This window comes from Alligator sinensis, unplaced genomic scaffold, assembly GCF_000455745.1.
Source record: "Alligator sinensis unplaced genomic scaffold, ASM45574v1 scaffold337_1, whole genome shotgun sequence".
Classification (NCBI taxonomy): domain Eukaryota; kingdom Metazoa; phylum Chordata; order Crocodylia; family Alligatoridae; genus Alligator; species Alligator sinensis.
This window is the reverse complement of record NW_005841927.1, coordinates 1,111,288-1,123,568: the sequence shown is the minus strand read 5'-3', so window position 1 is coordinate 1,123,568 and position 12,281 is coordinate 1,111,288. Positions and strand designations below refer to the sequence as shown.

The window sequence follows — 12,281 nt, the reverse complement described above, 5'->3', positions numbered from 1 at the left end:
CGCCGCCCGGTGCGCACGGCCCCGCGGGGCACGCCCTGGGCTGCCCGCGCTTCGCGGGGCCCGGCGCCGTGGTGCCGAGCTCCGGGAGGAGACTAGAAGCGCCTGAAGGAGGGGGTTTGCTGCTCCCAAATCACCTGGGCTCGGCCCCTCCGAAAGCCCGGCCCCGAGCTCCGCGGGGTGACCGCGAAGGTCTCCGTGCCAAGGCACGGCGAGAAACCCAGGCTGCCAGGCACTGATAAGACCCGAGGTCCTTTATTGTAACAGTGTGCAACGTGAACAATAAATCCCGTGGGAGCCCGCGCCGCGCAGAGCCTGGTCTTGGGGGGCGCTCAGCTGGACCCCCCAACAAACACAACGCAAAGAAAAGCCTTTCTAGCTGCTCCAGCTCCTTCTGCGCGCTGAGGTCTGGTGCTGTCCTTACTGTGCCCCCCGCTGCAAAGAAACTCTGCCATTCCCAGAACCAGCATCGCCCGCCCCTGCGAGCGGGCAGGACACAAGAAAGGAGCAAGGGAGCTGCTTTTACAAAAGACAACAAGGGTCAAGTCCTGTCACAATTATATACAAAAAGAGGCCGTATAAAATGTACGGAATATTCCTGTTTGCACCCGTATAGAAAAGTGTCCGTTGCTCAAGTTTTCATCCTGCTTGGCCAAGCCCGACTCTTCCCCGGGATCCAGGACGCCGGACGCCGCCTCCTGCAGCTTGGCACAAAGTCAGAGTGTTCCCCCACCCCGTCCCCCGACTGCTAATCCATCCGCTCCCTGCACAGGAGTTTCTTCAGCTCTGGATTTCCTCCTGCTCCGTTATTGAGGTGCTGGAAGAGGAGGGGTGGAGACGAGGTGAGGGGGGGCTGATGGCAGGAGGAGATTGAGGAGTGAAGGGGAGACAGCATCACTTAAACCCAATGGGACTTTGACGGGGAGTCCCTTCCACCCCTGAGAGGTCTGCAGTGAGGAAACTCATCCTTACACCCTGTCCGACCCCTGCTATGTAGCACCTGCTGTTTCTCCCTGCAAGGGCTCCAGAAAGTCAGGCAGCGTATGCCTCAGAGGGAGTTTCCTGCACTGTCCTGTTAATAGCTGCTGAACAGAACAAGTGGAGACGTTTGCTCTGGCGCCTCTAAACCGTTAGGGGAGGGTAACGACTAGGGGATGGGTCACTAGATCTACCCAGCTCAATGCTCTCCCTAAAGCATCCCACTGTCAGAGGCAGGATGCCGTGATAGCTGGACCCACAGCTCCTCCCGATGCTCGACCACCCTTCAAGTCACCAAGTTCCTCCTCATTTCCAATCTGAATCTCCCCTGCTGCAGCATGAAGCCATGGCTCCTAGTCCTGTTGCCTGGGGTCCCCCTAACTCCCATCTCCATCCTCTCTGTCATCACCCTCCGGGGTGGTGAAGACAGTGATTAAATCCCCCCTCAACCTTCTCTTCTCCAGACTAAACAGCCCTTGCTCTTGCAGCCTGTCATCATCAGTCTTGCCTCCCAGGCCCCTGATCACTTTTATTGCAGTGCACTGGACTTTTCCCAAACTGACCACATCCCTCCTGATGTACGGGGCCCAGAACTGGACACGGGGGTCCAGGGGAGGCCTCGCCCATGCTGAACAGAGCAGCAGAATCGCGGCCCCTGATTTACAAGCGATGCTCCTGTTCGTACAGCCCAGGAGGCTGCTGCTTTTTTTGCAACAAGAGCGCGCCGTTGGGTCTCAGCAGAGTGGAAGCTGTACCCCGCAGCGCACAAAGGAGCTCATTGCTATTTTAGTGAGGGGTACGAGATGCTGCAGCAGGAACAGACCGGGCGCCTCTGTCTGCAGGGCCTGACCCAGGAGGGCTGCGAGTCCCTGGGTTTGTACCACTCGCCAGCCTGCCGCGCTTTGCTCTTGACTTACCATCAACTTTCTGTTCTTGAGACAGCTCCTCTTCTGATTCTTCTCTCTCCTCATTAAATTCCTCCTCTTCCTCATCTTCAAACACAAAGGGTGTGATTTAGAACCCCTCAGTCCCGCCCCAGCGCTTATACAAGAGAAGACACCCTCACACCTCCGTGTCGGCATTTTCTTTGGGGTTAGGGAAATAAGGATGTCTCTTAGACTGTGAAGAGACATGCCCTGGATTCTGTACTTGGCTTGCCTAACAAATTATTGCCTAGCTTTGGGTGAGTTGGTTTGGTGTTTCTAGGCCTCGGTTTTCCCTTCTGTAAAGTGGGTCTGATGCCCGTCCCATGGGGGTTGTGAAGAACATCAGAACGGAAGAACTGCCATTGACTGGGTCAGACCGTAGGTCCATCCTGCCCAGTCTCCTCTGTCACACAGCGGCAGAGAGCTGATGCTGAAGGGGAGAGTGAACAGGGTCTGACCCAGGATTTTTCCCACCGTTCCTCTCCTATGTGCAGCCTCCAGCATTTAGGGTCTAGGAAGCTCTGATTCAGAGGCCGTCCTCCTAGCTCCCTGGCTGTTCCTCTAACCCCTGAGCTCGATCAGTGCCTGCAAAGCACGCTTGGGTGGACAGCACAATAAAAGTGCTTTCAGGCAACGCATGAGTGGAAGGGGCCAGAGAAGGACAATACCTGCTTCAAAGTCAATAGCCCTCAGGGTTTCCATGATGGACTCCAGGTCCAGGCTGAAGGAGTCCATGCTCTCAAAGCCTTCCTCGATCTTCTCCAGCAGACCACCCTTCGACGCCTCCACGATTCTGGAGGAGGCAGGAAAAAGCTCCCTTCACTTTTAACTCACTTAGGAGCCCATTTCAGCTGGACTGAAACCACCGCCCACAGAGCCCTGGCCACTGGTTAGACTAAAGCCATTTACAAACCAATTTAAACCGAGTTCATGAGCCTCTCTCACATGCACAGGGGGAGCTGACATGGTCCAGGGAGTCAGAAGGACTTAGCAGAGCAGCCCCATAGCCCTCGAGCGTCCTGCCCTGTCCCACTTTCGTGCTGGCTGGGGTATCGCAACCGAGACACAATGCAGCAGCGCTGTGTGCGCTCTTGAATTGGTTTTCAAGGAGTTTGATGTTTAAGCTGCACCCTGAGTAACGGCTCCCCCCGGGAACTGAAGCTCCCTCCGGGGACATTGACTTTGCTGGGACAATGAGCGTGGCACCGAGGTAGCGGCTCACTAATGCATCCTGGGGACTTACGTTTTAATGAGCTTCTGGGCGTTCTGTGGGGGGAGAGAGAGAGAGAGAGAGAGAGAGAAAAGGTTAGCAGAACTGGCCTTGAAGGCTGCCAAAGCAGCAGGGTGGAGCTGACACCCACTGGATATCAGTCGTGGGAAGGGTTGGGGATGTGGGGGAGCCTTGAGAAGCAGCTGCCTGGAGCCAGAGCATGTTGCCCAGCTGCCCTGGGGAGCTCCCTTTTGCTAGGCTGGAGCTTGGCAGCTGGCTGGGGTAGCAAAGGGCACAGCCAGTGGCTGCTGGCTTGGGTTGCAAGGAGACACAATCTGGCAGGTGGGGAAATCTTTCTGGATGGGGGCGGGCAGCATGGCTAGACCCAGGCTCCCGTCAGTGCCCGTCCCCTCCTCCCTGTGTCCTACGCCCGGTGGCAGGCGCCGCTCACCATGAGGAAGGTGGCACCTCCGGTCTCCTCCATGGACTGGAAGGCCGTCTCCACCAGCTTGCTGGACTTCTCCAGCTGCTCCTTGTACTTCTGCACCAGGGCCTGGAGGAAGCCGGTCTTGTGCTCCAGCACCGCGGTGATGCGCTGCAGCAGCTCGTTCTTCTTCTCCTCCAGGACGGCGACCAGGGTGTCAAACTTGTCACACAGCTCCTGCCGCACCCGCTGGCTGTTCTCCTGCCGAGGAAGCACAGCATGAGTGCCCGGCTGGCAGGGAAGGGGTGGGCACAGCTCCCAGACCACACCATGGAGCAGGGCACCTCGTTGCTGCCCGGGGCAGGGGCCAGCCTCATACACTCCTTCACGCCTGCTGATATGTGCCCCGAGCTCAGCTCTCGGCCCCAGAGGATCCCCAAGGGAGGCAACCTCTGTGGGGGGGGTACAAACATACTGGTGCAAGCCACTGGGAAAGGGGAAAGTAATCCCCGGTTTGACTCGTAAGAGACTCTGAATCTGAGACTTAAAAGAAGGAGCTGGAAGCCAGGACTCCTGGGCGCTCTCTCTCTCCTTGTGGCCTTGAGGGACTGTCCATGTGCGCTTTTATCTCAGGGACAGGGCCGAGCACCCAACGCCCACACTAGCCCTCTGAGGCTGTGGCTCAGGGTCGGGTTTCTCCGGGGCCACTCGGGTTTCCGCAGGCTCACTCATTTTCCCCCTGCCTCACCTCGGTGGCGCGGCAGGACTCCTCCAGCTGGTTGATGATCGTCTGCACCCTGTCATTCCCCGCCACCAGCATGGAGATGCAGTTGCTCAGCTCGGTCTGCGAGGGAGGACAGAAATAGAGGTGGCTTCAGCCCTCCTGCTGGTCTCTTGGGGGGGGCAGGAGGATGGTGGGGGGGTAACGACGGCCTGTGAGGGGAGGCCTGGTCCCTCCGGGTGTGGACACCAGGATCAATCAGGTTTGTCTCTGCTCAGGGCTCTCGGACTCCCCCCGAACCCAGTGCGCAGAGCAAGGGGTGCCGTGGTGCGTGCCGGGAGAGATCCTGCCATATGTGGACCCTGTTCAAGCAATTCCTTCCTTCCCAGGTGCCTAGAACCCGCTGCCCCTGGAGCCAGTGCTGGCCTCGTGAGGGGCTCTAAATATAGAAGGTGACTTCTCCACACCCAGCTATGAATACCCCAGTGACGGGGCTCCGAAGCTATTCCCGAAAGGCACAGCTCAGCACCTCTTGGGTGTCTCCAGCAGAGCCTCCCCCCATCCCTGGAGGCCAATCAACGTTCCAGGGGACCGGATGGGAACCCCTCTAGGGACAAGGCAGGGCATCCCTTGGCCTCTGGCTGCTCCCCTGCCCCCAGGGCCACTGGTACCTTCTGCCCCTGGAAGACGTTCTGGAGGGGGGCGACTTCGCAGTCCTTGTGAGCCCCAAAGACTTTGCACATGGAGCAGGTGGGCACCTCGCAGGTCAGGCAGTAGATGTTGATCTTCTCGTCCTCGTGCTCCTTGCACATGGGGTGTTTGCCCTTCTTCAGGGGCCTGCTGCAGGGAAAGGAGGCAGGCATTAGCAGCACTGGCACCCGGGCCTAGGACTGAGCTGTGGCACGAGCCCAAAGCCTGGACCAGGGTCTTAGTGCGGTTGAACCTCCCCCAGCCCCAGCCTCTCCAGCCCCGGCTCGGAGGGACGGGGCTAGATCTGGGTCTCATTTTCATTGCTGTGATGCTGTGTCCAGTGCCCGGGAGGCCGGTTCTGTCTGCCCTTGGTGCTAATGAAGGGAAGGGTCAGGACTAGACAGCCCTGTCCAGTGGTGCCACCTGCCATCAGTCCTTCTTGCCACCACTCAGAGCCAGTTCTCAGAGCGTTCAAACTCGTGTCTCTGAGATTACCACCTCCCGGCAGGCATCACTCTGCTCTACCCCCAGCCAGCGCAGAGCGAGCCATAGAGGTGACTAGATCCACTAGGATGATTAAGTCCCTGGTGCCTTGGGCCCAGATTCACGGAGGATGCAGAATCTCCTAATTATAGACACAGGGTGCCGTCAAGTTAGAGGCTCCTCGCGCCTCTTTAAGGCCAACTCCTGGTGCCGCTAGATCTTTATTTCCTTCTGCAGGAGCCCAGGGTATATTTAAACACAGGCAGTTGAGCCCTGGCCCCTTTGGTCAGCTTCCCCTTTTATAGGTAACATGACTGCAGCTGAGAGGAGGGGAGTTAAATCAAGTCAACCCTGGCCACCCCTCTGCACTCAAAGCATCACACCTCCCGCCCTGGGAACATGGAGACAGGCATAAACTTGGTAAATCTGGGCAGTATTTTTCTGTGGTTTCTGGTTCTGGAGGCATCGAGGGACCTGTTTTCCAACTCTTCTCTTGAAAATTCATTTGAATAAAAATAGCGATTGGATTCCTACGGACTCACCAGACCCCGGGAGCTGGGACGTTAGGGACAAAATCATGAGAGGCCTGTGAAGCCACCCTGGGAGCTGGGAGCTTGGAGCCGCTCTCGTCAGCCCTCCCTTCATCTGCTTGGATTATTCAGACGATAAATGTTTTGGAGCAGAGGCCACCTCTCCTGGTGTGTTTGCATAGCGCCCAGCACGATGGCAGGTCAGCCTTGGCTGAGGCCTCTGCACGCTCCTTCGATAAATAATCCATCTCAGTAATGAATGTCAGACCAGTGCTATGAGGTCTGATGCCCCCATCGCCCCAGCTCTGCCCTTGCCATTCTGTATGACCGGCCAGCCGTGCCCCCTTGGCCAGCTTTTGATCTGTGCTCAGAGCCAGGCGGGTGTGAATTTCCATATTATCTCACATACAGCACACTCGGGAATAAAACATGCCTCTTGTTTTTGAAAGGCCGAATGAAGTAATAAAGATCTTCCTTTGTCGTAAGTGCCTGAGCAGCAGCCTCCAGGGAGCCAAGTCTGCTCCTTGCTTTGCTCCCGGAGTGCAGATTTGACTTTTGTATTTGCCTGTCAGACACAAACTGCTCTTACCATACTTCTTGCATATAATGTGCAGTGCAATTTCCAGCAGCTGGTCTTTGGATGTGAGAAAATACGGTATCTCTCAAGAGGGAACTGGAGAGCAGAAGCCATGTGCTCAGGTGCTGTACATAGGCCCAGCTAGACTAATTTTGCTGCGGTGAGCCCAGGCAGGGCTCTCGCTCGCTCTATCGACCGCACTGTATCTACCTCTCTAACTCTGCTAATTGCACAAAGTGATTAAAGAGGGATGGAGTCGATCTGGGCCTGCTCCCTCCTCCGTACCTAAAGCGTGCCCCATTATTTCACCCTCAAAGCTCGAAGGGATCTGCTAATATGGCTTTTCCATGAGCACCAGACCTGCCCATCGCATCACCTCTGCCCCGTCCCCATGACTTTACAATAATATTTACAGTGATTCAGTAGATTCATGAGTTAATTCCCTTAAGACCTCGGACTCCGGGCTGCACCTGCTGACTTATAAACACGTGGTTTCCGAGTCCCTTGCCCGGGGTCCTGCATGCCTCCCCGCTGCATAGCTCTGGCTTAGATCACATTGTACCAGCCAAGACCGGGCTGGGGCTTTGGCCATGGTGGAAACCTCATTGTGTTTGCTCCCTGCCTCGTTTATGAATGGATCTATTTTCTCTCTCCTGTAATTCCCTTCAGCCCCTCTGGATTGGCATCGGCCTACTGCCCTTGCCTTTCCCCCTGCAAGCTGCCGGTCACAACACTCCCGTCTTTCCATCCAGGACAGATTTCTTATTTCCACTTTGGTGCTTGATCAGCTCCTCTGGAAACCAGCACAGCTCTTTCCAGTCCCTTAGACTGGTTTTACTTTTGTGGGGAGGAAGGTTGTTGGCTGTCTGGGGTGGGAATGTATTTGTGCTTCATGTCTGCACGCCTGAGTGGAGACCAATCTCCGGCTGGAATCTCTCTCGGTTTTGGCAACCTCCAGACCCTGCTCTCCAGAAACCCAGCAGAGTTGCCTTGCCGTTCTCTGCAAACCCAGCCCTTGGCGAGTGAAGTGGGTATTTCTCTGGTTCTCCCTGCCACTAATGTGCTGAGGATCTGGGAAAGCACGCTAACAAGCTACTGCCGGAAGAAGAGTTTCTCCCCGAGCATCACCGGCCAACTTAGTTCCCAAGGCTCCAGTATTGCAAGGCGAAGGGACTATCGTGTCAACCCACACCTCTTGCTTGGTGCGATCGGGAGGGAGGGGGATGATCTGATGTAGAGCACGGTGGAGGTGTGAGATCTCATCCTACTGGAGTTATCTGAGCTCCTACTCATCCTACTCCATACGGCCTGCGGGAGGCAAGGCCCATAAGAGGCAGATTGGTGATAGAAACAATGTGCCCTGAAAACCAGTGGGCTCGAGAACATTTCCCCCATCAGATCCTCCCCCCGTTCTCCCCACCCTGTGAGGCCAGAGGGCACGTCTGCCCTGGGAGGCGAGGGCGGTGGGGCAAACCTGGAGTACTCCTGCTTGTAGATGTCAATGATGTTCTCCACCAGCAGGTTCCTCTGCAGCCCGTAGACGCCGTGGCGGTCCAGGATCACCTCGTGGCCCAGGCTCACCTCGGGGGGGCAGGAGGGGCAGCGGAAGCGGCCCCCCGAGATGACGGTCCCCCGGTTCTGCCAGTAGGGGTTGGCAGCCTGCAGGGAGAGGGCTGAGTGAGGGACCCCGGCACACGCGGTCCCCCCCACGACACCCTGCTGGGGCTGAGACAGCCGTGCCGTCCGCACCAGCATCCCACCGCACCTCGGCGGTGCTCCCACGCGGACCCCAGAATGATTTGCACTTTTGTCCACCCCGCCCATCCAAGACTCGGGGCACCGAGACTCACCAATGAGCCATGACGGGGGCATTGCTATTAGCTCCACACTGGGGAAACTGAGGCAGGGGAAAGACCCTCCCAGGCTCACGCAGTCCAGGTACCTCCACAGCTGCTTTACCCACCCCCTAAAGGCCTGAGCCACGGTGGCAGGTGGCTGCCAGCCTGGTGGGATGCCGCCTTTCCCTCCTCACCATGCACCAACTGTTAGTTATAAACCATCCTTGACAGCCCCAGCCCTGCCCGCGGCCGCCCCCACCCCACCAAGCCAGCAGGCCCTGGTCCATTGCAGCCGCGGGCTCCAATTTCTGCCCTCCTCCCCGCCCCCGCCTTCTCTTTATCGCTGAGATTTGACAAGTGCTGTGCCGCTCAGCGAGCGGGGAATGTGGCAGGGCCTCAGTGCTGACGGCTTTATCAGCTGGGGCCTGTCCAGGGGTGCTCTGCTCGGGGGCAGTGGGACGGCCATGGCTCCAGGAGACATGGTGGGACAGGTCGCCATGCCGGGCTCAGCCCCCTCCCCGCAGGTGCCAAGGAGTATCCTTCCCTGGGAGGGTCCCTAGCTCCGTGGCACCAGCATCCTAGTGACGGGCACCCTACAAATTGCGGGGCTCCATCGATGCACCCGCAAGCTGTACGGATGAGCCATGCCTTGAGTGCAGCCAACTCTACTGAGAAATGGGCTTTCTGGAGCAGGGCTATTTGGCTTGCTGTGGGATCAAAAGATCCCCTGGTAGGGGCCATTTAGGCAGCCCCAGCCCTCATTCAGCTCTCCCGACCCCGTAGTAGCGACTTGCTCCGCTCCGAACCCCCTGGCAGATGCCAGGCAGGGGGGAACCTGCCCTTTCCCAGCCTGGCCACTGACCTGGAAGATGTCGCTGGCACATTTCCGACACAGGTTGTGTTGGCAAGGCAGGATCACCACGGGCTTGGTGAACATCTCCAGGCAGATGGGGCAGATGAGCTGCTTCTCCAGGTTCTCCATGGGGTTCGAGTCCCGGATGATGCTGGGTTCGTAATCCATAGTGCCCCTCAGCCCCTCTGGGTTAAATCCACTGCTGGGCGACTGGCTCCTGAGTTTGCTGCTTTGGCTCGGTCCCGGTTCTTCCCCTAGGCTGGGTTTCGGAGATCAAAGTCTTGCTCCTTCCCTAAAACTGAAGCCTGGCTCCTGCCTTTGTCTGCCGCTCCTCTTAGGTGTCTATTTATAATTTATCTCAGGGTCACATGGGCCCCGGTTGAGCAAAACCAGTTGGGAAGGGTCAAGTTTCCAGCTGAACTGCTGCCTGTCACATGTGAGAGTGAGCAATCGCCCCCCTGGAGGGCCGGGGGGGCTGTAAACAAGGCTGAGGACAACGTGTTCGGGCCTTGCCGTGGCTACGGTTCCAGGGATTTCCAGTGTCTTTCAGGACAAAGCAACTGGAGATGCAGCTGTCAACAGAGTCATGCTTCTCGGGGGTTAACAGCAAACAGCAGCCCCAGCCTACCCCCCACCCAGCCCTGCTTACTGAGCTGTGAAGGGTTAACCTGGAGCGAGGCTCGTGGTTCTCAATCCCATGCCCCATTTCCAAGGCAGCCTTCGTCCTCCCCAAGGGCACGTCCCCACCATCCTCACCCCGCCTGCGCCCTCCAACCCAGGGTGTTCCCGGTGCATCTCCCGTTCTCCAGGCATTGCAGCAAAGCCTCTCGCAGCTCGTTAAACTGTTCACGCATCTTAGTGTCTGCGGGCGCTCGTACACGTTACGTGCAGCGCTCCAGAGTCCCACGACTGGCCGTGCCACCCAACCCAAGCCAGCGGCAGACCAGCTGCGCGGTACCCAAACCGTTTCGCAGCCTCTCCTGCCAGTCCCTGACTTTCTCCCCCTCTGCACAGTCTTTAACGCTGCAACCACCCACGGGGGTGGATCTATCATCTTGAAAAGGGGGGTGCATGTGCGGAGATGCATCATCACATATAAAACACCACCTATTTTTCTCCACTTAAAAATAAACCAGAAAACGGAAAGAGGGTGGTTAACACCTGTGGAGTGAGGCACGGAGAAGGAAGCAGGTGAATTATAATGGGCCGTGAAGTCCATTGATGCTCTCACTGCTGCCTGGATAGAAATGCTGCTTTCATGGCCAGACAGTTGTTTTAAACTTTGAATGGAGCAAGCATGAAAGGTGGGGGGGCAAGTGCAACCCCTGGATCCACCCCTGCCCACTGACATGCCTTAACATGCCTGGAACTGTTTTATCCCACCACGTGCAGCGCCCCTAGGTGCCCTGCACCCATAACCAGGCTATGTTTCTTTGCTTCTCGGCGGGTCTCAGAGAGTTGTTGTGCATCTCCCCGGCTGACGGGCTGGTGAGCGGCAGGCAATTCCCTGGAAAGACGCTCAGGAGAATGCAGGCGTGTCGGTTCCTACCACGAGTTCTGACCCAGATCCAGATGGAAAACATCCTGTTTACCTTCCCGGCAGCCACGCGGAGCCAGCCGAGCCGTGCCCCCGGTCCCTGGAGAAGCCCAGCCCTCCGGGAAAGGACCCAGAGGAAAACAAGCTCCGTTTACATGGGGACTGCAGGGAAGGGGAAGGGTTAGGGTTAGGGTTAGGGTCAGGCTTAGGGTCTACCACCATGGGCTGGCAGTGCCCTCACCCCTGCAAGACCCATTCCCAACGTGCCCTCTTGCCCTTGCTCCCTGCTCCCCTTCTTCAACAAGCCCCAGTTGTTGTCAGGATGTTTTCCCAGGGTGGGGATGTCCACAGCGGGATTGTGTTACTGCAGGTGGTTCAGAGGCGCAGGGGACGGATCAGCTGCTGCTACCACTGCTTGCACCGAGGCGAGAGAGGAGAGCACAGGCAGCGCCGACCTGACTCCATCAGAAGCCAGGACACTCTCCACCTGCAGGTCCCTCTTACCTGCTTTTACTAGGAGGAAAAAAGTGGATCTGGCTCTTATGTTAGAAAGCCTGATCTAAAAGCAAACACGCCGGCAGGCACGGGCAAAGACAAAAAGGCAGAGGAGAGCCGCTGGAATGGCCCGCGGGGACCAGAGGCAGATTGAAGAGGAGAGACTGAGAGAGCTCAAAACGTTTTGCTGGACTCAGCAAGGCACGGTAACAGCCTGCGGCTCCCCATGGGGCCTCAGCTCCAGGGCAGGAAGGGATGATTTAGCGCGGGGATGGAGACAGCTCCGGCTCTCCTGGGAAGCGGAGGAAACTCCGCATCAGATTCAGTAGCCACGGGGCCGTCCTGCAATGGAAGGGACCAGATGGGGCGAGCTGATGGATCTTGCAAGGGATCAAGCCCTCACCTGTACCAAAACACAAGGGTGGGCCTTTATGTCGGATGAAGGAGGGATGAGGTGGGCTGAAGCTTTAATAGAGGCCACCTTCCCCCAGCACGTTCACTGGACACTGGAGTTACACGGGTAGAAAGCACAGGAAATCTAGGCCACTCACACAGTCTAAAAATACCTTTTCCCCGCTCAGCTGTCACTCCTGAAACGACATCACCTCTCACCTTTCCTGGTCCCCATGGGGTCACCTCGGGCTGGCGAGAGCTACGTTTCTACTGCAAAACAGTAGGCAAAGCCAGCCGGATGCACTCTCCTGGATGGGACAGGCAGAGCCCGCTTTCCCTTTGCAGCTCCCATAGCTGCGGGGAGCGGCTGGTCCCCACCCCGCTAGGATCACACGGTTATTACTACAGCGGTAGGGGTACAAGGAGCAGGCCGGTATCTCTGGGGCCCCGGGATCTGAGCTTTCTGAACATCCTTTTCTAGCAACCTCCCAGCCTGCCTCCCTAGGCTCTTGACTGCAGATTTTCTTGGGCCACTTGCTAATTAGCTGAGACATTTTTGGCTTTGTGTTTACTGGCCTGGTCCCCCCCTGGAGAAGAGGAGGCTGAGCCCGGTGCTTCAAGCACAGGGC

At 57.5% G+C, this 12,281-nt stretch overlaps 1 protein-coding gene across 1 annotated transcript; it reads right to left on the bottom strand.

Moving 5' to 3' along the window:
• Positions 1-380: 380 nt before the first annotated feature.
• TRIM63 (tripartite motif containing 63) lies at positions 381-9,549 on the bottom strand. Its single transcript, XM_006019259.3, has 9 exons — positions 9,237-9,549; positions 8,011-8,195; positions 4,928-5,096; positions 4,284-4,379; positions 3,563-3,796; positions 3,145-3,167; positions 2,570-2,694; positions 1,893-1,967; positions 381-814 (listed from the first exon to the last, which is right to left on the bottom strand). The coding sequence occupies exons 1-9, from the start codon at positions 9,393-9,395 to the stop codon at positions 804-806; spliced, it is 1,077 nt and encodes a 358-aa protein (XP_006019321.1). The 5' UTR covers positions 9,396-9,549; the 3' UTR covers positions 381-803.
• Positions 9,550-12,281: the final 2,732 nt, after the last annotated feature.